Below are 25,569 nucleotides of genomic sequence, written 5' to 3'. Positions count from 1 at the left end.
TTAGGATTTTCTATAAACATTCTACCTTAAAGTGGCTTTGTTAAACATGAGTACAGTAATTTTATGGGAACCTAGTAGATTTTACAAATTTACACCACACATATGGAAAATTGTAGAGGTGTAACTACTCCAAGCTGGAATTCCTAATATGCATTCCCATCACCAAAGCTTGGTGCTGAGAGTGGTAATTGAGGAAAATCTGTCAATTTAGGAAAATCAAAAGACATTTTCATACATCCGTTTTTCAGCACACTTATGTTTTGCAGTGTATCTTTATCAGTTACATGCCCAGGTTTACTGTATGTTACTGAAATAAACCCATGGTAGAAACTGCAATTCTATAGTAGGTAGTTATTGATAACTTACAGTTTTGACATCATTTTCATGATGGAAAATATATTCAAACAGTGCCTGAAAAATACACAACGCACAATAGTTTACCATTTTTCAAATCCAACATTTGCACACGCCAATAAAAAGGAACACATCTTGTCTTGCCTGCACAGAATAAGGTGAGGCTGGAGAAATCTCACTGACATTCTTTTTTGCTGGGACCGCACTTCATTAGTGCAGCACACAATTGTCCAGTTGGCATTTCAATGGTTACCGCCAGTCTATTATAATATATTGCAAAATATTAAAGATACCTAGCCCATTTTGCTGTATTTTTAGAGCAGAAATGTATTATGTGTGCTGTTTGCACTAGTGGTTTGACCTATGAAGGAAGTTCCATGTGCAATCAAGAATTTTTTGATAAGAATGTCTCCTTTCATTGCAACTTTTCTATATCACAACAGTAACTTCAAACTTCATTGGCTGTAAAGCACTTTGAAATGTTCTGTGGTCATGAAAGGTGCTTTTAAAAAAAAAAAATTCTTTCTTTCAATTCAGGGGCCCAGGCTGGTTCCTTCATCAGGACCTCACTAGTTGGGTCCACTTTCACGCATCTGGGGAGTTCACCATCACCTTGTGAAGAGCAATAAATGCTGGCCTTGCCATCGGCCATGAACGAACATTAAAAAAAATCCTTAGTTACATAGAATGTACAGCATAGAAACAGGCCATTCAGTCTAACCAGACATGCCTGCATTTATGTTCAAGCCTCCTCACCTAAACCTGCCATTGTAAGCCTCTATTCCCTTTTCCATCATATGCTTTATTTTCCCCTGAGACGCAGCTATACTAGAAGTTTTTTTCCCAGATTTTCCTATTGGAGTGCTCTTATATTGTTGACATGCAATTATACTCTTTCTACAAGTGGAATCATTCTCTCTGGATTCACTCTGTCAAAACCTTTCATAACTTTAGAAGTCTCAATTAGGTCACCCTTGTGCCTTCTTTTTTCAAGAGAAAGAGAGAGACAGCCTGATCATCCATTTGCCTCAATGATTGCTAGAGAAATGCTGGGTCTCAGCTAAACAGGATTCTGAGCAACAGGAGCCACCAACGGGCCCAAGAGAACAGCACTAAGGTTTGGAGGCAATTCTGGTTGTAGAATGGGGGTGAAGGCTAGATGGGGAGGACCGAGATTTCATTGTGGGACCTGGGGCAGTCCTGCTCCTTCTGGTCCACAAAGACCCCTTAAAAGATTTTTTTTTAAACTTACTTTCTTGGCCCTCTATTGGCCCCGATCCTGTTTGCTGCCAAGTTTCTCTGGCGGTTTGCACTGATTTAGACTTTCATGACAGAGTTAAAATTGCAGCAAGGTTCTATTTGCAGCATAGGTTCCCTGCTTTCAAATCTTTGAGACTCTTCTCTCTTCGGCAATGATCTCCCATGTCTCTCAAAACCCTAGTGGTAAATTAATGCCTAGTTCTTGGCTCAGTAGAAGGAGCTCTGGAGTAGAAGTGACATAATTACATTTTAAAAATACAAGTGGACCAAGCTGTAAGTTTCAGCTACAAGAATGTTAAAATTAAACCTAAAATAGTTAACTTTAAAAACAAAAATTCCCAAAATCTTTAAAATGGGGATTTAAAGCCTGAAGCATCCATCAATTTCAAAGATAATTTATTTAGTATTTATGAAATATTCCATAAGCAACTACTCTACTTAATTCAGTTTACAAACAATATGCTTAATTGCAGAACATACAACATTCAAGATTATGGCCAAGAGTTTCCACTTCGGGCGTGTTGGGTGATCAAAACTAGTTGAATAAAAATTCCACTAGTGTTGCACAAGTTTCTGCGTCAATTCATTTGCATAGCATAAAACAAATCTTTCATGAACCAGCGCAATTGGGCAGTGGTTTAGAACTTAATTTTTTTTTCAATTAAAAAGCCCCTGATATATTCAAGAGTAGTCACCCGGTGCAGTTTTATTGATATAACTGAAAATAGGCTTATCACGTAAAAATAAATATTTTTAATCAGAGAGTCTAGTCTCCCAATTGTGAGTAACCTGATTTTAAATAACTGAAAATGACCCTTAAAAAACTATACAGGACCATTTGGTTTCACGGGTGGGCAGCATTCAGTTTCTTAGGAAATTAAAAGGTGCCTATTATTGCCCTCGCACCCAAAAAGCATAATTTTAAAAGCCTATTTGGAGCCTGCAAACAGTCAAATTCGCTGTGGTGAAATAATTCGATCAGTTGCAGTGGGCGATCTGGTACAGTTGACAGAGTTTGCTTCTAGCGCAGTGCTTTTAAAACTAGTGCAAAAACAGCAGAAGCTCAATTTGTACTAGACGTAATTTGCGTTTGAAATTCTCCAATCCTCTGCGCTGGTTTGTTGGGTTTAGGGTGAATTCCACTGGAAATAGCAGTGCAACCTAGCAGAAAAGCCATGCCTATGTGTATAGAATGTGGCACAAACCTTAGCTAAATTTGGTTTCCCAGCGTATTTGGTTAAATTTAATCTGGATAAATTAATAAATGGTCCATCAGGACTAGTAAGCATGGAGGCCTAAAGAAGGAGAGAAAAAATATTAAGAATATTAAACTGCAATTCCAACAGAATTTGATTACAAAATTGATGATTATCAAAAATAATTGAAATTTAAAAACAATGCTTCTACAAAATTTACCGTCCCCAGCCTAACAAATCTCCCAGAAGCACTTGTTACTGGCCGGGCAGTGTAGGCAGTTCTCGGGGTCTTGATAGCCTGCTCCATAGTGCCAGGTCTGCCAGACTGGGTGCCTGGTCTAACAAACCCAGTAATGGGTCTTCCTGATTGAGACATGGGTCTATGAAAAGAGATAAACAATTTGAACAGAAACACAATTAAAATGTTACAAGGAAAATTAACTGTTGATTTATGGACAGCTGAATGATTGACATTTGTTTTTAAATAGAATTTCAAAACTGCTACTTGTTAGAGGAAGCTTAGCTTCACACCTTAAAGCTGAGTGACTGACTTGACAATTAAAACAATATCCAGGGACAGATGTAATAGTTTATTAGTTAATTCTATGCATCCCCTTTTAAAAAAATTTTAGTGCACCTGTCTCATTTCTCACCTCATTATTCAATGTCATGTCTACCTGAAGCAAAATAATTATGTAATAAATCTGCCATTTCTCCATTGTTACCCGTGGTAATATCCTGTATAGCCCTATTTCCATCACAGCCTTTCTTTATTTAAAATTGATGTGTCTGTAAAATATTTTAATATTTTGTTATATGTTCCTCAATAATTTAATTTCATAGTTCCTTCTTGCCTTCCCAATTGTTTTTATGACTTCTCCTAATCTCGTCATATTCTCTCTTATCATAAACTCCTTTTCTTTTTATGTAGTTAATGCATGCCTCTTTCCTAACCCTTCCTGTTATTCTCTTATGTTTTTATTCATCCATGGAACTTCACTAGTGTTTAGTTTGTTCTTTCCTTTCAGCACAATATATTTTTTCTGCACTCTGTTGAACACTGTTTTAAATGTTTCCCTTTATTGTTCCACATCGCTGTTTGTCAATATTGTTGTCCATTTTATTTTCCCAAGTTCTATTCTTAGCCCCTCAAAATCAGCTTTGCTCCAATCTCTTAACCCTGGTTTTCATCATACTTATGTCCTTCTTAATCATCTTAAAGCATATTTATATTATGGTCATTGCTCATGACTATAGAAAACTGAACAGCCACTTTTAGAACTTGCAGTTAGATTTGTCTTGGGGCCAATATTCTTCCTACTTGGCTCCAAGCTAATAATCTAAAGCATTGATGGCTGGACAAAGAGTAGGAAACAAACCTGGTCTTCTCTAATATGTAGTATTGTTAGATGGTTAAACTCCAGTATTATTTCTGAACAAATCTGGATATCCTTAAGTTCTGGCAATACCTAACCATAACAAAATGCCCTAGACTTAGGTAAATGCAGCAGGAGAGCTTGTGCATTTCATTTTTGGGGAATAGAAGCCTTCGTGTTTGCTTTTTCATTAACTTAGTTTAGAGAGCCTTAAGCAAGGGTGTTCTTGCATGGATCAGACACCAGGCTGACCAGAACATAGCTACAACCAAGTATTAGCTTTCATCACCTGACATTCAGTGATTACACTTCAAAAGTAATTCACTGGTTGTGAAGCATTTTTAGACATTGACATTGTTGAAGGTGCTATATGAATGTAAATGCTTTCATTTTTCCTTTCCTTTCAGCAGGATAAGAAGCCCAGGTTAATCAATCATCTTCCTAGCCTAAATTTTCTAAAGCCAATTGGGATAGCACCTTCACTGTCAACCTGGCTGAGATCAGCTAATTCAATCCAGCCTTGAGATCAAACCTGGTGCATATGGTTCGGTAACACAGCATGCAGAGCATTTACTTACTAAGCCATCAAGCAGATCATAGTTAAAGCTCCTAATACCTGACAGCTGGGCTAGGACCTCCTCCTTGACTGATTCCTGAGAGTTTTAAAGAGGTTCCAGGTCCTGCAGACAAAAAGTACTTTAGATATCTCTGAAAATTGAGTTCAATGTCTAAAAATATTTCTACTGCCTAAAGTTAACACATGGGCCTGAATTTTTCAAGCTGCAGACGAGCTTGGTAGGAGGGGGCGGGGGTGGGCCAATTAAGGCCTGCCCAACGTAATACGCAAGTGGTAGTGCTAAAAAATGCAAAGGCCACTTGGCCTTTTTGCCTGCCCACCAACCTTAAGGTTGGACGGGCAGCGTTACCAATGACATAATTTCCTTTCTTAATGGCTGTAATAGGCTGTTTACATATCGGCGGGTGCGCAGCCAACTTCGGTGCCTACCGAAATATTGCGGATTGCGCGATGACGTCGGGAAGCACACCCAATGTCATTGCGCGTCATTTTATGCGTCAGCATGTCGGGCCTGCCCCCTGTATGCCGACTGAAAAATCCTGCCCATGATCATTTGTGAATAATACTTACTTATAAAAATATTTTTGTTAATTGAGCAAAATGAAAAGAAAATCACTGAAATTCTGGATGACATTTCCGTATATTCTGTGATTATTAACACTTTTACACGGATCTAAATAGGAGTTGTGTTTGTGGTAATAATAGTAAAACGTGAACTTTAAAAGCTGAATGTTCATGGTTCAGTTGTTCCACTATCACCCGAGTCAGATGGTCATGGGTTCAAAGTCCCTCCAGACACCTGAACATCTAATCCTGGCTGACACCTCAGTGTCGTAGTTAGTTTTCAGATGAGGTGTTCAAACAACAATGATAAACGGTGTTTTTTTAAATTCAATTGATGTCATAATTGAAGATACAATTTTATAGCATTTAATGAGGCCATCTGTATGTGCCAGCTGCTTTACTAGAGCAATCCAGCACCAATCCTGCTATCATGTTCTCATATATTTTGGCACCTTTCTCTACTTCAAATATTTATTAAAGTTTCCCCTAAAAAAAATGTGCAATGGTCCCTGCATCAACCACTGCCTATAGAAAAGGATTCCTTGTTCCAGCAGCTCTTTATGTAAATTTTTCCTAACCTTCCTTGTCACTTTCAGTGATATGAATGACTTCCTCATCATTGACTCTCCAACGGAAGAAAATAGAATTTTCATTTACAATCAGACTTAGCTTTTCCTGCTCCGGCAGAATTAGTCTCAGTATCTCAGGTTTTTCCTAATCTCTGGTATCACCCTGTTTGTGCTGTAAACTCTTTATGGCTTTAAAGACCCAGATTTTGTGGTCAGCAACAAAGCAATAATGCCTGAAATCCCTCCCTAACAGCACTGTGGGTGTACCTACACCACATGGGCTGCAGCAGTTCAAGAAGGCAGCTCACCACACCTTCTCAAGGGCAACAATGAGCAATAAATGCTGGCCCAAGCAGTGAAGCCCAAATCCCATGAATGAATTTTTAAAAAGTGTTCACCATTTACCTTGAAGCAAACCACCTGCAAAAACCTAGCAAACTCTGGATTTCACCTTTCCTAATGTTACTTTGATTCCAGTATCAGCTATAAGGGATCTCCTGCACTCAGCAACAGTGATGTCATCAAGCAGGCTAAGCAGACAAATCACAGAAATCAAACAAAGGAGTGAAAACCACTAGTTATCCTTAATTTTTGAAGGCATTTTATGGAGAGTAAGATATGGATTCATAAACATGGAGTTAAGGTAAAAGTTGAAATATCAAACTTTCTTTTTTAAATCCATGAAATTATTCTTTAAAGCATAATTGAGAAATCTGACATTCCACAAATATAAATTTAGCTTTTCTGGGCCAGAGAGGTCACTCGACAATCTTTATGAACTTGTACGCTGTTAAAAATCCAGTTGCATAACATTCAACAGGATGCATCTTTTTCCAAGGACTTTTACAGAAAGACTAATAGAGTAAAAGTGGAGGTTCACATTAACACAAGTGATTTCTAAAAATTTTCATTTGCACTGACTTCAACAGTGGACCCTGTAGAGAAGTGGGAGTAATTGGCAGCAACTTCTGAATCTCCACACTTGACTGCTCACAGGTGGACTCTAGAAGTTGCAGTCAACATTACAAATGCAAAATCCTGACAAATGTATTTTCTATAATGGGACATTCAAACCTGGTCACAGTAATCTAACTATAGTTCAAACCTGGTCACATACTTAAATTATCAGGATAAAGTTATCATCTCTTTATTCTTATATATTTCTTTTAACTCCCCAGCCCATCCACCACCCTCCTAAAACCCTCCTTCCCCCACCCCCAAGTGCCATTGACCTTGATCAGACTTTAATGAATTGTACTTTCAAGGCATCCCCATAAAACCATTACTCTCTCTCTCACTCTTGGCAGTTCCCCTGGTAAAGCCCTCATCTCCACTCCCTAAACTCCAAGCAATGCAGCATATCTGGCTAGACCACATAAAACACTTTCTGGTTCCACTCTCACCTGCTAAAACCGATCATAATTTCAAGATAATCCTGCAATGCAAAGATAGCCCCTGTTGTCTTTTCTCTACTGCAGACCATCTTAAACACCTCTCCCTGTTTCCTTGACCCTCAAATCCAACAACAATGCAAGGAGCTCATGGACTTCTTTGTCACTAGGATTGAGACAATCCTTGAAGCTGCCTCTGCCACTTCCTTCCCTTCCTCTGCTCACCTGGCCAAATTTCCTTTAACGTTCCCTCCTGCCCTAGCCCTGAACTCACTTCTCTATTTTGACTCCTATCTCCCCACATGCCTTCTTTGCGCTCATCTTGTTTGCAAGACCCACCTCCTGTTCCCTTGAAGTTATTCCCACTAAAATGCTGATCACCCAACTTCCCCTCCTAGCCTGTATTAGTCAATGTTGTAAATGGGTCTCTCTCTTCAGGCGTTTTCCCTTACCTTTAAATCTGTAGTTATCACCCCTCTCCTGAAATAGCAAACCCTTGACCCCAACGTCCTTGTAAATTACTGACCCAACTTCCCGTTCCTCTCCAAATTCCTTGAACATGGTGTTGCCACTCAAATCCATTCCTACATTTCCCAGGGCTCCATGTTTGAATCCCTCCAATCGGGTTTCCACCTCTGCCACAATACTAAGATAATTCCCAAAATTACAAATGACATTGGACATGACCGTGACAAAGGTAAACTTTCCCTCCTTGTCCTTCTCAACTGATTTGCAACCTTTGACACAGGTGACCTAGGCAATCCTCCTCTAACACAGCTCCATTGTCGTCCAATCAGGTGAGACTGCTCTCATGTGGTTCCATTCTTATCTACCTAATCATAGTCGGAGAATCATTTACAATGGCTTCTCTTCCTGTTCCCACACTGTTACCTCTGGTGTCTCCCAATGATCTATCCTTGGTCCCCTCCTATTTCTGATCTATGTGCTACTCCTTGTTGACATCATCATTAGTTTTCACATGTATGCTGATGACACCCAGCTGTACCTCACCATCACCTCTCAACTCCTCCACTGCTGCTAAGTTATCAGACTGCTTATCCGACATCCAGTACTGGATGAAATTTCCTTCAATTAAATATTAGGAAGACTGAAGCCATTGTTTTCAGTTCTCACTCAAAACTCTGTTCCCTAGATACTGACTCCATCCCTCCCTCTGGCAACAGAGTGAGATTAAGTCATCTGTTTACAACCTTGTCATCACATTTGATCTCAAGATAAGCTTCTGACCTCATATTTGTGCCATCACTAAGACCATCCATTTTCAGCTCCATAACATTTCCCAACTTTGCCCCCGTCTCAGATGATCTGCTGCTAAAATGCTTGTTCAGGCCTTCGTTACCTCTAGGTTCAACTATTTCAACACACTGGTCTCCCACATTCTACCCTCCGCAAACTTGAAGCCATTCAAAACTCAGCTGCCCGTTCCCTAACTCGCAGCAAGTCCTGTTCCCCCATCATTCTTGTGCTCACTGACATGTTTCTGGTTCAAGCAATGTCTTGACTTTAAAATTCTCATCCTTTATTCAAGTCCTTCCATGGCCTTACCACTCCCCTCTCTATAATCTCTGCCAGCCCCAGAACTCTCCAAGAAATCTGCGCTCTTCTAATGCATTCCCAATTATAATTGCTCCACTATTAGTGGCAGAGCCTTCAGTTGCCTAGGCCCCAAACTCTGGAATTCCCTCCCTAAACCTTGCTGCTTCATTACTTTCAGACAATCCTTAAAACCTAACTCTTTGACCAAGCTTTTGGTCATCGGACTTAATATCTCCTTATGTGACTCGGTGTCATACTCTGCTTTATAGTGCTCCTATGAATACTCTGGGAGGTTTCATTATGTTAAAGAAACTAAATAAATGAGTTGTTGTTGTAAGTATAGAAATCAACATGTATCTTGGATGCTCCATATCCTTCTTTCATTATCTTTGCATTGTGTGTATTCTCCCATTCTTTTAATTTATCAAAAAGCATTATATCACACCTCACATTAAATCATATTTACTACCTGTCTGCCCATTCCACTAATCTGTCTTTGTCTGCCTGAAGTCTTTTACAGTCTGTCTCACTGTTTGGCAAACCTATTTAGTGCCAACAGCAAACTTCGAAATGAAGGTCTGACTGAATTAAAATCAGGCCTAATTTAATAATTTTATAGTTAATTTTTTAATGTACTTACGGGCAATCTGGGCTATAGCACTGTCATCAAGCATCATTTCCGCTATTCCTTCTTGGTCTACATCAATCTCATCCACATACACCATCTCTGTTAAGGCTCGGGTTTTCAAACTCCATGCAGCCTACAGAATAGTCAAATATCCATTTCAAAAGTTTTGTAATTACAAATTTACATCAACTACAACTACAATTAAAGGAATGGAGCAAATGGGTGAGACACAAAAGAGTAGCTAAGTCATGGTTTAAGGAAAAGCAGTAGCAAAAGAAGGCTCCCTTTGCCATACTGATGTGCACTGCATCAAATACAGTATTTAGTATTGGAAGAAATTCTTCACCCATTTGAAATTCAAATTGACAATCGAAGTGCACAGTTTCTACCCTAGATTAAAAAACCTCAAATTTTATATATTCTACTGCATCCTACTTGAAAACACTACCAATATAAAAAAGAGACATACTTGAGGAAAATCAGGTTTTGTTACAATTTAAAAGTTTATTTTTTAAAAGTAATAAGGTGAAGAAAATTATTGTAATGAGCTCAAGGAAGCAATTGTTTTATTGAAGTTCAGATTATATAAGGTGTTATTTGAGCCCTTATGCTATTCCCTTGATTAAATGTCTCAGTATATTATTTTAAACCAAATACCTGTGCCTAGATGTAGAAACTTGTTCATGGTTACAAAAATTGTAAACTAAATATTTAATTAACTATGGCATTACCATTTAATATACACCAGTTCAATTTTTGCTAGGCTTTCTGTGTATTAAAAGCAGAAAACACCAGAAATACATAATAGAACTTTCAATATTTTCAAAGAAAAATGGTGCTTTGAGTTTAGTTCCTTCAACAAAACTAGTATTCCTCTATCCTCAAACTCAGCTATCCTCTACATATTATAAGTAGCTAGGTAATTTCACAAGAATCACTGATCATGTCTATCCTTTTAAAAGATTTTTGTCCTGTATCATGGAACACCTTTTATTTTGTTAATAAACATTTTAATTTAATTTTTAAAATCGCTAAAGGCCTTAATGGACTCATTACTTCTGAATTCAGTGCACACATCTCATAATAAATACAAGTTGCAAAACTGTTGTGATAGCGTGGCCAAGTTTCCCTTGTGGGTTTAGTCCACCTGGCACAATTTGCCCCATCATAACACTCTGATGCCTGACACTTTTGTTTTTAATGAAGGTTATATTCATCTGGATGGGGAAGATGTAATCGGGCTTGGAAAAAGGCTAATAAATGGGTACCCAAAATAACAGCTGAGGGAGAAAGCAAAATCAATGGTCAACCAAATGGGTGGTGGAATAGTGGCAGTTTCTCTCTTCATAAATGCTGCCAGACCTTCTGAATATTTCCAACATTTTCTGTTTTTATTTTAGATCTCCAGCATTTGCAGTATTTTGCTCTTATATTAGAGTAAGTTCTACACTTCCGTGACAGATTTCTGTTTGTCTCCTTTACCTTGGGATTACATAGGATATATGGCGCGGAAACAGGTCATTTGGCCCAATAAGTACATGCCAGTGTTTACACACCACTTGAGCCTCCACTCTTCGTTTCTCAACCAAATCTGCTATTGTAACTATTTATTCCAGCACTTCCCAAATTATTTTCCAATGTGACCCCAATTCAACACCTGAAAATTAATATGACCCGAGACACCAGCAAAACAAAACAGCAATAAAGCAGCATAGTAGCATTGTCTAATTATTAAAATTGGCGTATTATAGATCAACATATAATACATATAAATTTGAAAATTGGTACTTTTACTGCAAAGTTTAAATATATTTCATGTACTCATTTAGGTTTCAGCCAAGCTCTCCAAATTTCCTGGTGACAGAAGATTTGGTGAAAGCCCTCTCCTTGCCAATCCCACATACATATTATAATCAGCTCCGATAACCTCCCCCCAACCCCCCCAATACTCCCTTCTTCCCAAAATCTCTCCCGCTCTGTGCGCAATCTCCAGCCCTTCTTCCCAAACTCCCTGCCCCCCTTAAACCTCTTCCAAACTTCCCTTTCTGTCTTTTGGTCTAATTGCTGGCACCTGTGAAGCAGAGTTGCTGGCCTAAGGTAAGGAGCCTGTACGCCAAGCAGACTGGAGCAGAGACAAGTTTGAAGTCACTACTCACCTTACTGACTTAGCTGCATGACCTCCCGGTTATTCCCGCAGTCAGTGACTGAGTGACACTTGTCAGTCTCTAGATGCACCAGTCAGCATACAAACATCACAGATCTATTCAAACTAGGTGCTGGGGGTGTTTTCTGAAGTTAAAGAACACTTCAGGCTCACTGTCTGCCCCTACTGTTTTTCAGAATTGATTCTGTGGGCCCAGGGCTCTCCCACCAGACTGGATCATCTCCTTGCCACAGTCGTCATTGTTGCTCAGAGGAGGGGCAGCTCACAACTCCAAATACGACCTCTGCAACCCACTGGGGGTCACAACACACAATTTGGGAACCCCGGTCTATTCCCTTGTCTCTCATATGCTTGTCTAATTCCCCTAAAATGAATCAATACTATCTGCTTCAACCACTCCCAATGGTAGTGAGTTCCACTTTCGTACCACACTTGGTGAAGAAGTTTCTTCTAAATTCCTTATTCCCTGTTCATCTTGATTGTATTCTGTTTCCCCTCCTGGCTTTGATGAGGGATCTTCCAAAACTTACTTTCACAGTCACATTTCTTTCCTCAGTAAATGTCTCCAGTTTGGACTTATTCCATGTGGATGCCAACTGAAATTCGTTCATGTTTCAGATCCATCTACGTTTATAGGTATCTCCAAGATATCCAGCATTTCTCAAGTCACTGCTGTCACTGCATCCCAAGATACAGGCTCAACACCCTGCATCGCCACATGCACACTCTTGACCTTTCTCTTCAGCAATACTGACTCACTTTATCTCAAAGAGCCCACAGTTCTATTTCACCCTTTGCCTCATCCAACAGTTTGAAACAAAAAACATTTTCTCTTCCTGTCAGGTATGACGGAGCACAAGATTTAACTGCGCATGGATATCAATGACCCTTCGGGTCCTTTTTCCTCTGAGCCCATCCCTTCTTCCAATCTAATCCCTTGCTCTGTTTTTACAATCCCCTCTGACCTTCCCGTCTCTGATCTTGAACAATCTATCCTTAGCAAAGGCCTCAGCTTCATTTGCTTACATCCCCACATCAATGAATTGAGAGCTTGGTAATGACACTAAGATTATCTACTGTTGCCTTTGCCTCCATGCCCACTTCTTTGGCCAGGAGTCTTTCCTTTGCATATTTGACTTTTTCTCCCTTCATCAGAATTCTCCTTTCACCTGAACCCAGCACTACGCCCTCTAGATCTTTTCATTGAGAATTGCCGTGAGATCGGCTGTCTTAATTTCTCTGCTCCCCTCACTCAGTCTAACTACCATCCTCTGAACCTGTGGCACTCTGTTCTCTCAGATCCAGCTCTAATATTGTCATTAGATGTGCTGACATAGGTGGCGCTGCTGTTGTCTGTGAACTGATTTCCACCTAGATCATCAAGCCGCTGTTTCCAAGACTATCACTGAGAGCATCTCCTCTGGAGATCTTCTTTCCTTGGCCTCCACCTTCATATTCCAGCAATCCCAAAAGGCCACTTTTATCTCCTTCCCTAGATCCACAAACAAAATTGCCCTGATTGAACAATGTTTCAGCCTGTTTTTGTTCCACAGAACTGATTCCTTCCTATCATGACTCTATTTTTTCCTCCCCTTGTCTGGTCTCTTTCGCCTAGATCCAGGATTCTTCCAATCCCCTCCACCATTTTAGAAGTTTCCCATTTCCTGGCCCTAAGTCTCCTTTTCACCATAGATGTCCAATTTCTCTGCACCTCCTTCCAGAATAAGATGGTCTGAGAATTTCCCTACTCTTCCTTGGACGGAAGCCAAAACAATCCCCATCCACCACCACCCTCCTCCAGCTGAACTCGTTTTCACATTGAACGACTTCTCCTTTAGCTTCACTCATTTTTTCCAAGTAAAATAAAAGGTGTTGCTATTGGAACCCATATGGGCCCTAGCCATGAGATATAGGGAACATCCTTTGTTCCAGTCCTACTCAGAACCCTTTCCTCACTTCTTCTCTAGTTCACTGATAACTGTTTCAGTTCCATTTCCTGTTCTTGCCTTTAATTGGAAAATTTAATCAACTTTGTTTCCAATTTTCACCCTTCTCTTGCCTTCAAATGGTCAAGTGGAACTCGCACTTCTGATCTCGCCCCTTCCCACCCCTCCCAGAATCACAAGGGTTCCCCTTGTCCTCACCTTACATATTACCAGCCTCCTCATTCAACTGATTATTCTCTGCTATTTATACCACCCCAAGCATGATTCCACCACCAAACACATCTTCCCCGTCCCTCTACTTTCAGCCTTCCAAAGGGACTGTTCCCTCCAAGGCATCTTGGTCCATTCCTCAAGCATCCTCAACACCCCTTCCTCTTCCCAGGGCACCTGCCCATGCAAGTGGAGGAGATGCAACATCTGGCCTTTTGCCTCTTCCCTTCTCAACCAAGGCCCAAATACTCCTTCCAGGTGAAACAACGATTATCGTTGTGCTTCTTTCAATTTTGTATACCCTATTTGCAGTTCACAACGCGATTTCCTCTACTTTGGTAAGAACAATTGAGATTGGCTGATCTCTTTGTGGATCACCTCTGTTTAATCCACAAACCACAACCCTGAGCTTCTAGCCGCCTGTCATCTTAATTCTCCACTGCTACTCTACCCTCTTTGTTCTTGTTCACCTACAATGTTGCAATGAAACTAAATGCAAGCTTGAAGAAAAGTATTGCATCTTTTGACTAGGCACTTTACAGCCTTCCAGGCTCAACACTGTGTTCAATAATTTCAGATCATAACTTCCTCCCTTTTTTTTGGATGGCAGCTTTTAACGAAGATCCTGGTTTCACGTTTACATTTCCGCGAGGCACGTTTTTTGTTTCTTTACTTGTCACATTACCATCTCTTTTTATCTTTCACTATTATCCCTTTTGTCATTTAATCTCTCCTACCTTACATCCTTTCACAGACCTCCCCTTCTGTTCTTTTCTATCCTCCCCCCTTTCCTCACCTTGCTTAAAAACTGCTACATCTCTAAATACTCTCATTTCTGATGAAGGGCCGCCAACCTGAAACGTTAACTCGGTTTCTCTATCCACAGATGCTGCCAGACCTGAACATTTCCAGCATTTTCAATTATTGTTATCTACAGGGCCTAGACTAGGACTTTTCAATGCATTTTGAAATAAAGTTGCTGAATGGGTCACATTTTCAATAAAATAAATGCAATTACAAATATCAAAAATCCAGGACCTCAACTCCCTTTAATAGAAATTAAAACCATTTGAGTTATTTTGCTTTTTACTTTCTATATAACAGGTAATGCTGGAAATACACAACAGGGCAGTCAGTATCTATATAGGTAAAGGACAAATTTAATGTTTCAGTTAAAACACTTTCTCAGAACTGAAAATGCAAAGATAAACAAGCATTCTAGTAGAATCAGAAAAAAGGAGAGGTCGCCACAAAAATAACAGATACTCAATTCCAGGAAGGAAGACCTGAAAACTACTTAAAGCAAACAACAATGTAGAAAACAACCAAAGGCACAATAGAGGATAGTAATGAGAGGAAAAGAACACAGCCAAAGAAACCGCGATTGAATGCTTCCGCAAAAATGGAGGTTTTGAGGCGACCTTAATGAGCAGAAGTTGTTGAGAATCAAAAATGTTTAGGGAAGATATCGAGCACAGTTCCAAGGTGGCTGAAAGCTCATCCACTAATGGTGGTGTAAAGGGAGGGGGAGCTCAGTGGAGGTATAATCTAAAAGGCTGAAAGTTGCAAAAAAGGAAATATGCAAGAAGTTGCAGAGGTAGGATGGTGTGAGGCCATAGAAGCTCTGCGGTACAGGGAGCCAGTGCAGCTCCTTAAGGATAGGTGATTGAGTGATCAGGGCTTAATGCTTGCTAGAATATGGGCAACACATTTTGTTTTTCTCTCCTTGCCCTGCCTGGTCCCCACAATTCTATTAAAAGGCTTGTTTACTTTTTACATTTTAATTTCTGAGAAGAGTTGTTCTCTGAATGTTAATTTGTCTTTTCTCTCTATAGATACTGATTGACCTGGCTCATGACCCCACCTAAACACATTCAAAACTGCCTGTAAAAATTGGCTCTTTTAAATTCACAATTGTAATCTTGCTGTGGTTTCATGTCTGAATTGAACACCAATATCACATTAGATACTGTCGTTGGGACAGTGCTGTGCCAAATTGGTCAAGTCTGGACTTCAATCCTCCCCAACCCTCAACCATAGCTCCAATCCCAGACTGACTTGGTCAGCATTTCAAGCATTTTCTGCTTTTATTTCTGATTCCCAGCATTCACTCATTTAAAAAAAATTATCAATGTAACAATTTTTGTATCTTAAGAATGCATTATCTGATTGACCTGTGCTTACTACAAGCCATTATCTATTACATGGTCAGCATGAACTGATCATTTTTTTATCCTCTCTGCATTTTCCTTCCATCAAGATCCTGTTCCTGCTTCCCTGTCACATAACAATAGATCAGTATCACCAAATGTTAGATAAAATTCTAAAACAAAATAGGCAACAGGAAAAAAGACAAAACACAACTGAAGTAGCAAAATTAAACCATCAAAATGCATTAAACTCAAACAAGAAAGCATAAAATAGAGCCTGCAAAATAATTAAGCAAGGGGAAAGCAATTGAAAGAATGGCATAAAACAAGGGAGGAAATAGCCAAGAAACATGTTAGCATGCTTTTTTTGTGCTATATTAACAACAGACTTTTAAAAAAAGCTCTCAATGAGCAACACCGCAAGATGTCCACTAATATTCACCAAATATTTTACTGCAATTACGTTTAGCATAACTAATTTCATTGAAAGGATTTTTTTTCTAAATATTGCACAGGTTTGGCTTGAAAAAGGGAGCATGTGAAAAGGAATATGGGAGAACCTAGATTTGTGTTTTACCTCAGTTACAATGATTTTAGTTTCAGTTTCCTTGGGAAGCATGAAAAAGAAAATATCAATAAATGAACAGAAATCATTTTAAACATTTAACAGAACACAAATTAATGTAGATAAGAGAGTGTATCAATTGTTTCGAAGAGAGATACTTCAGATTGTTCTTTCTAAACTGACAGTGTTTTTATGTGTCTATGGGTGTTGTGAGTCACGATGTTGAAGACATCAGGGCTGTGTGGGGCAGGCTGGGAAGTCCAGCTCATCTTTTCCTATTCATTCTCATATGTTGATATACTACAACAACTACCTATTACAGAGAATGGGGTGGTGGTGGTGGTGGTGGGGTGGGGGGGAGAGGCCTTGTGGAGGTGCTCAGAATTTTTCCAATTAGCTTAAAACTTAAGTGGCATGACTATTGTATTGTTTAGAATATGGACAGAAATGTTACCTTAAGGCAGTGAATGTATTTTATTGTTACATTTCCTAAAGATAAAATGTACCATTAAAAAAAACCCACGATAAATTAAAATCAATATGAAATTTTATATCTTCCAGGATGCCATAATAAGTTATTGAGCAAGACAATTTCATCTATATCATATTATCACTTTTCATAAAGTATCTCATTTGTAAATGTGTATAATTAGCTGATGCAGAAAGCTGAAACCTCATCTTATCTATAAGCTACAAAATTGCAGTGCATTCCAATTTTGGCAAGGATTCCCAAGGACATAGCTGGAAGTTTAGTTTGTTTCTTTTGGAATGTTGGAGAAGTTGTTATATTGTCAGAAGTGAAAGGAACAACAAATTTATCAAAGTGGGAAATATTAAATGGTGTGCTCTATGAATGCTAACAGCATTTTAGAGGAGGCATTTTCAAGAAAAGTTTTAAAATAAATCTGCTGGAAATTAAAAAGGTAATAACTTAACTTTGAAAATATTAACTATATTGTAAAAGAAGAAATGTCATGGTTCTCATAGCATTTGGCATCAGTGTACAGAAATATTTGGTTCAATACATCAAAATAATTTAGAAATATTGTATAATTTGTTGTCCATGTATTTACATTTTTCTTGTACCCAAACTCACCTGTGTGGACATGCAAAATCATTCTTTTTTTCAACAAAATTTAATAGCCTACATTATGATAAAACCATGTCCTTAAAGCAGTCCTTCTACATTAAATAGTGGTAAATTTTAATTCAAATAATGATTATTAGAAATGGAAACTGGTAGACTTACATGTTTTAATTTATCCACTCAAAAGGACATTACAGTCCCCCTTGGTTGCACCTAACAATTTCTTAAACAGATTACAGGGTTTCCACATCCAACACTGTCCAGAACTCCATTACAAGTGTTTATCATTCACTGCATAAAGAAAAACTTCTGAATATTAGCTCTTGTTGCCTTTCTTTAGCTTGGATCTTTACCCCTAGTCTTACTGCCACAATTTAAATTTATATTAGTATTCCAGATTTCCTTGTCCTACACCTCTCCATAGTTATCTCCCAAATGCTTTTTTGAGCCTGAAATGCCCAAATCTTTCCAGTATTCAGATTTCTCTCATCAGGGATCAGCGTAACAGCTCTTTTAGGCATTGTTTCCCTTGTTTCTAGGCAGCCACAATTGGGATTCCACTCTGACAAGATCATAACTTTCTCTGCTTTGTATTCTACTATTTTAACTACACAGTTCAATATTTTATTGGCTTTGTTGTTAGCTTCCCCACATTGGTTGAACAAGTCTTCTAGGAATCCCACCTTCACACCTATGTCAACACCATTCATGGTGTATGTACATCATCCTTTTTTCCCCCTAATGTACAGTGCTTTACATTTGTCTGTCAGTAATTTTTTTAAAACCCCATTCCCAAGTTTTACCCTCAAGTCACCAGAGCTTTGAACTTAAACTAGTAGCCTTTCATATGGAACTTAATCAAATCCCTTTTGGACATTAAATACACAATGGCCCAGATTTTACAATCATCAGGGAAGTGACTGCACTCACTGCTGACCTCAAAAAAAGCTGTCCACAAACATCTAGTGAGGCATGGCCTTCATCTTTTCTGACATTAACTTCATTCTGGCATCAGCTATAGGGTATCTCTGAAGTTCAGCAACATTAAGCAACCAGATTGAATAATTCTCATAATTAGCAAACTAGGAAGTAACATGTTTTAACATTCACTGATTTTTATCATTTTACAGAAAGCAAATAAAGATTGGCCATACAAATGGCATTAAGTAAGCTTAAGTATTGAAAGTAATTTTTTTTAATTCAAAAGCCTGTGAAATTTTTATCAAGGAATGGAAAAATTTATTTCACAAATATAAAATAGCTTTTCAGGACTAGAGAGATTGCTTGGCAATAATGACATATGACACCATTAAAAATCCAGCCACATCTCATTCAACAAGGTGCAACTTTTTCAAGGGTTTTTACGGTGAGAATAATAGCATATAAAGTGGAAGTTCAAATAAATTCTGTGATTTCTAGATCATTTCCATCTGGGAGGACTTCAAAAGCATAACCTCTGGAGGAGCAAGGAATCAGGGACAACAGCTTCTGGATTTCTGTATTTAACTGCACATGTGCTGATGTCAGGAGGAGTTGTCAGTTTCACAGAGTAATGAAGGCGAACGCTGTCATTAAAACTGCAAAATCCAGGTCAATGTCTTAGTTTTACCACAATGACAACCTGAATCAAACTTTCTCAAATAAATTAAAATCAGACCTAATTTTCCCCTTGCTAGGTTGCTGCACAGATAATGCTCGAGTTTACTTCTGATAATCAATTCCGTTATGTGACACAGAATTGAAAGACGACTTTTAGGTCTGCAATTTATATGCAAAATAATGAATTATTTAAAGTCAACAATTCTTCAAGACTTAAACCCAAGTGCCTGAAATATATCTTTGTGTATGAGTTGTTAATCGTGATTGATGTGCTACTAGTTTAGATCCCAAGCGAAGGTTTGGGCTCTATGGACTACATATTAATTTATATAAACATTCAAAGCAGTGTTTCAGTGTAAAATCATTAAGGCACCAAAGGAGTTTGTCCTTTAATCATCTGTCTGACAAGCATGTATCTTTCAAAGGATGCTCATGAGGTGCCCTTTGGGTACCATTAAATTGTTTTACATTTGCTGCTTTGGGATTCATATTTCAGTTTGCCATTCAGAATATAACTCACAATAACAGGGCATATAAATTCCATCATACTTAACAGGACTCTTGCACAATGATTGCCAATATCCCATAAATTTCCTTGCTGGCACAAATACCATCCAACCTGAGATTTATTTGTTTTAAGCCTTGTTAACATATCCAGGACATCTCATTTGTATGGAAACACTGAATTTTGGCTTGGTACTCTTTTTGTCTCCCAAGAGGGCATGTCATTCATGTTTTCTCTTGTGATAATACTTCCTAAAAATATTCATAATGTGCTAATCTTCAGTTTTAAATCCATTTATAATACTATAGTTCCTCTACAGTCCTCATTATTATATATAGTATTGAAAGATTTTTTTTCCACTATTACAACTGTTCAAGTTTTTTTGGATTTCACTTAGCTCCTCTGATCAAATGTTTGGTGTCTTTCTGTGTGTTAGCATTATCCTTTCTTCTGTACAAGATTTTAGGCGGTAATTTGTCCTCATTATTTCAGCTCTATTTGTTACTTAATTTAACGTGTATGATTTTAGGAATATATTTATTCTGTATGCCCAGTATCATGCTTCAAAGGTATTGCATTTGTCTTCTACTGAAATTATGTCAAACATTATAGGCCAATCCATTTGTTTTCATTCCCTCCTAAGTTCTGGGAATGTAATCCTTTTATAGTTATAACCCTCGCTCCTGGTTATGACTGAATCTCAGATCATGTTACACTTCATGATTCTGTGGTTTCTGTTCTCCAGGGGTGCCATAACCTCCATTTCCTTTTATAGTGTCTGGTTATTTCTGAACATTAGGTTGAGCGAGAGCTGACGGGGGGGGGGGGGGGAAGCCAACAAAATAATGGGGCATAGCATTTCTTCCACTGAAGAAAAGAAGTTAAGGAACATAATATTGGCACTTTGCTATTGGCACATCATTTTCTTCAGGGAAAAGTTTCAGTTTAATTGAAAGTAAAAACATCAGGCAGTGAATTAAACACAATTCCATCTAAGGGATTAACACGGATTTTGTAACTTCCCATGCTGTGCTTTTCCCGTTTCATAGCAAATTAACTTTTGATTGCAACTGTGGCCTTATAAGGCCACTCAATTCTATATTGCCAAAAAAGGAGACATGCCTAAGCTTTTCGTCTTGCACTCATCAGGACACTCGCAAGAATACCAATACAAGGTGGGTAAACAAGAAGTTATACTGTATGTGAAGAGAGTGGTGATTGGTTGTCAAGTGGCGTTGCCATGAAGAATGCACTACTGATGGTGACTGACAGTTAACTGCCAAGCATTGTTTGAAATTTAAACCAGGCAGCTTGACCCTCATTAGTCAAGGCATTGCCCTGAGGAATGAGTCAGCAAATGGCTGTCACTTATTTTGTTTAGCTGAAACAGGTGCAATGTTTGTACATGCTCTTTCTGCCTGCAAAGAACAGGTCCCTGTGTATTAATATATGTAGCTTCCAATATACGCAAATGCACCACATCCTGAACCCAACTGACAATCTTAAATTGATTGTCAGTGTAATTCTTAGCACACTGAGGACTATTCAGCCAAATGTTGTCCAATCGTGGAATCACAGCTAATGTTAGACACTGTTTTGAGTTTTGCAAGCATGGGCTGGTTGCGTATGGTCTGTGCCCTGCCCGTTGCAAACAGTGGCTGGGATATGCTGCTTGATACAATCTGCTAGTCTTTGGGACGTATGGCCTACATACCTAGCATCACATTTGCACTGAAATTCATATACCACATTGCTCATTTGGCCCAGCTCCTACAAATATCTTTTTTGAGTTCCATGAGGCACATTTCTTTGATGGAATGACACCTAACTTCCTACCATATTTCTGATATGTGGATGACACGTTTGCTATATTTAAATCCGCAGTTGCATGTAACAATTTTCTTACATGTCTGGACTTAAATTCACCTATGAAATGGCGCAGTCAAATGAATTCCCCTTCTTTGATGTACTAGTTGCGAAATCTGCCAGGGGATTCTCTACCACGGTCTACCCGCAAGCCTACCTTCACTGGTCAATATTCACGCTGGGATTCTTCCAGTGCCACACGCCATAAGTTTGGTCTTATTGACAACCTTGTAAATAGGTCCTGAGCCATTTGCTTACCATGCAAGCTTGATGCTGAAATAGGGCGCATCAAAGGCATCCTGTAGGATAATGGCTACCCTGATCAGATAATTTCGGGCTGTAATTCACGCAAACTCATGAATGGGCCCTTTTCGGCCCTGAAACGTGCCCAGTCTACCTTAGGTTACCCTGGAAGGGCTACGTACCTCAACATTTTGAGCAATAAGTGAAGGTGTTTCACGCTGCTATGTGGTAGCAACATGAGTGGTATTCACCACTAATAGGTTATGGGGAGAGGGCAGGAAATTGGAGTTGAGGCAGAAATGAGATCAGCCATGATCATAATGAATGGCGGGGCAGGCTCGAGGGGCTAAATTGCCTACTCCTGCTCCTAGTTCTTATGTTCTTAACAGGATGCTGCCGTCAAGCCAAAAATACATTCTGCCTACCACACAAATGAATAATGCGGTATGTGAATTTCAGCACTAATATGATGCTAAGTATGTAGGGCGTACGTCTCAAAGGCTGTCGGATCATATCAAACAGCATGATCCAGCCACTGTTCGCAATGGGCAGGGTACAGACCATACCCAACTAGCCCATGCTTGCAAAACATTAGCTGTGATTCCGCGATTGAGGATTATTTAGCAAATGTTGCCCAATGTGCTAAGAATTACGCTGACAACCAATTTAAGATTGTCAGTCGGGCTCGCAGTCTGCATGTATTGGAAGCTACATATATTAATACACAGGGCCCTGTTCTTTGCAGACAGAAAGAACATATACATACATTCTGCATGTTTCAGCTAAACAAAATAAGTGACAGTCATTCACTGACTCCATCCTGTGCTCAAATTCACCAATGAAATGGAGCAGTCAAATGAACTCCCCTTCTTTGATGTACTAGTTGAGGAATCTGCCAGGGGATTCTCTACCACGGTCTACCCGGAAGCCTACCTTCACTGGTCAATATACATGCTGGGATTCTTACAGAGCCACATGCCATAAGTTGGTTCTTATCGACAACCTTGTAAATAGGGCCTGAGCCATTTGCTTACCATGCAAGCTTGATGCTGAAATTGGGCACATCAGGGCAACGTCTTGACCAATCAGGGTCAAGCTGCCTGGTTTAAATTTCAAACAATGCTTTGCAGTAAACTGTCAGTCTCTATCGACGGTGCATTCTCCATGACAATGCCACTTGCCAAGAAATCATCACTCGTTTCAAACAGTATAAATTGGTGTTTTCCTCCTTACATTGGTATTCTTGCGAATGTCCTGGTGAGCGCAAGATGTAAGGCTTAGACATGTCTCTTTTTTTAGCAACACTCAAGTTCTGTACTGTCAAACTATTTCATTGCTTAAGGTCTTCCAGAACACAATCACTGAACTTTGGCTTTGAGCAACGCAATAAGAGAATAACTAGCAATAATTTTTGTAATCAATTATTGATCAAGATTTGAATTTTTTGAAATGCCTTTATTTAAACACTGAAAAATTTAAAGTAAGAATACCTTAACTTGAACATTACAACAGCATATGCACCAGTGATATCTCCATATCCCATAATCAATCAATCTTTTGTCTTTGGGACTGGCATTTTATTTTCAAATAGTGAGCAGTGGTTTGACAATGTTTAACCTCAGAAATATATTTTAAATTCTATCATTTTGTGCAAGATTCAAGCTCTTGATTGTAAAATGAAGCCAGGCTACAATCCCAACCAATTTCCATTAAATTTCTCAACATCTATCCCTGTAAATTAAAGGAATTGATTTTTGAGAAAAGGCAAGTTTACAAAGTGACTTCCGAATCAAAATAATGTAGTGAAAAAAGTAGCATCCAGAATTTAAGTATAAAATACATTGAATAAAAATGTTGGAGGAAATCATATGTTCTTTATAATACGTAAAGGATATACGCGAATACACCAAAGCACCATTGTTTCATTCAGAAATTGATTTTTAACGAAACAATGGCATATACAAAATAACAAGTCATTTAAAATCAGTAATTCTTCAATACGTACACATCTGACATATGGGAACTGCTAAATTAAGGATGCAATAATCGTGATTGATGCCTAATTAGTCTCAGCCCCAAAGGCTTCAGCCATATGAACTACACATTATTTTGCACAAATAGATAAACCTGTAGAAGTTGAGTGCGTGTGTGTGTATGTATATATATCCTTGAGAGCGAATGAAAGAGGGATGAATTTGTCCTTTATCCATTCATCTGACAAGGAAGCTCCGAGATGTTTTTCACATATTACAAATTTATTGTACTTCTGCTGATGGTGGAGCGCACGTTTCACTTTACTTTCCAGAGCATAACTTTCAATAATATTGCAGCACATAAATTCGGCCGCACTGAACAGTATGAGACAGTCACCAGTACATGCACGCGATTTTCGATACATTAACTGCGGACACAGTTCGGGGCTGCAGGCAGCTGAACTGCCAGCTCCACTTTCTCTACCTGGTCATACGGGTTGCTCTCCAGCAGCTTGGTGCAGAGGGCTGCACAGGACTGGAACTTGCGCCTTCTGAAATAGCTCCAGGCCAAGAACATGGGATCCATGTCCAGCCCCATCTTATTCCAGTAAAACTCCGATCCCGGGAAGTGGGGAGGTGGAACCGGGGCCGCGGGGCCTTCCGCCGTCACCTTTCTCCGTCACCCCCGGCAACGGCATCCACGGGTCTTCGCAAAGCGCGGGGTGGCTCCAGAACTGCCTAACATATTAGCGACGGTAATTTTGACACATTTTGCACTCAGATGAAGCGCGATTAGATAGGAATAACATTTACCGAAAATTATAGTCATCGGGATAAAGTCAAGCACCCTTTCCCTTTTGTCTTATAATCGTATTGTGTTTTTTTTTAAAACTGGCAAACTGGAAACACGGCAGTGATTACGACCTTGAGCTTCACTGTTACTTGTCAATCAGCTTGTTCCAGTTGCTAATATCAGTGGCCATTCATAAACCAAAGATCTGTGTATACATATAAAATAAATGTCAATGGAGAGGAAAATGCATTTCTTTATGCATATTAGCAGCATCCTGCAAGTGACACATTTTTAAAGTACCAATATCACATTATGTTTTATAAATAGCGCCATGCTTATTGCAATAACCCATATTGAGCCATTGATGTTCAGTGCTGAGCACCTTATTTTGCAGAATATTTATTTTCCCAATCATTCTACATAAATGTCGTTTCCCCATTATTCTGGAAGTGAGACTATACCACATTGAGGTAAGTAAATCGGTGGATGTAAGCTGGGTGGCTTTTTTTAATTTAAAAACAAACTAAGTAGATACTTCAAACTGGCGAGAAGAACCAGTATCTGTAGATACTGAAAAATTGAAACAAAAGAAAACATAAGATTCTGAAAACACTCAGCAGGTCATGCAGCAAAGGTTAAAAAAGTTAACATTTCAGTACAGAAACAGAGAATGTGGAGCCATAGATGCTGCCTGACCTGCTGAATATTTCCAGCATTTTCTGTTTTTATTTCAGGTTTCTAGCATTCCGCTTAACATTTCAGGTACTGTGTAATCCTTCGTCAAAAATCAAGTAATGTCTGGGAAAGTTACATTTCTTTTCCCCCCACAATGCTGCCTGACCTGCTATTTTCTATTTCCAGTATTTCTGACTCTGTTTCAGATTTCCAGCCCCGATATGATTGACGGCTCCAAGTCGATGCCGTACATCATTAGATAATCACTCGGCTAATAAGTCGGCTCTTATTTCCTCCCACCACCTGCTGAGTTTTTCCAGG

At 39.0% G+C, this 25,569-nt stretch overlaps 1 protein-coding gene across 4 annotated transcripts in view; it reads right to left on the bottom strand.

Moving 5' to 3' along the window:
- The window catches only part of ttc8 (tetratricopeptide repeat domain 8), a 37,261-nt gene extending 11,827 nt beyond the window's left edge, over window positions 1–25,434 (bottom strand). The window contains exons 1-7 of one of the 4 annotated variants that reach the window (XM_041215076.1): window positions 24,265–24,474; window positions 16,520–16,549; window positions 9,485–9,605; window positions 4,803–4,866; window positions 3,031–3,190; window positions 2,820–2,909; window positions 367–411 (exon numbers count right to left, since the gene is read on the bottom strand). In XM_041215076.1, coding sequence (XP_041071010.1) covers window positions 367–411; window positions 2,820–2,909; window positions 3,031–3,190; window positions 4,803–4,866; window positions 9,485–9,605; window positions 16,520–16,549; window positions 24,265–24,378 — 624 coding nt within the window. In that variant the 5' untranslated portion in view covers window positions 24,379–24,474. Of the gene's footprint in view, window positions 1–366; window positions 412–2,819; window positions 2,910–3,030; window positions 3,191–4,802; window positions 4,867–9,484; window positions 9,606–16,519; window positions 16,550–24,264; window positions 24,475–25,414 lie in introns of those variants that run through there. The other 3 variants (XM_041215078.1, XM_041215077.1, XM_041215079.1) reach the window with 3 other exon arrangements.
- Window positions 25,435–25,569: the final 135 nt, after the last annotated feature.

This window comes from Carcharodon carcharias, chromosome 20, assembly GCF_017639515.1.
Source record: "Carcharodon carcharias isolate sCarCar2 chromosome 20, sCarCar2.pri, whole genome shotgun sequence".
NCBI lineage: Eukaryota > Metazoa > Chordata > Chondrichthyes > Lamniformes > Lamnidae > Carcharodon > Carcharodon carcharias.
The sequence above is the reverse complement of the archived record's forward strand: the minus strand, read 5'-3'. Positions and strand labels throughout refer to the sequence as shown.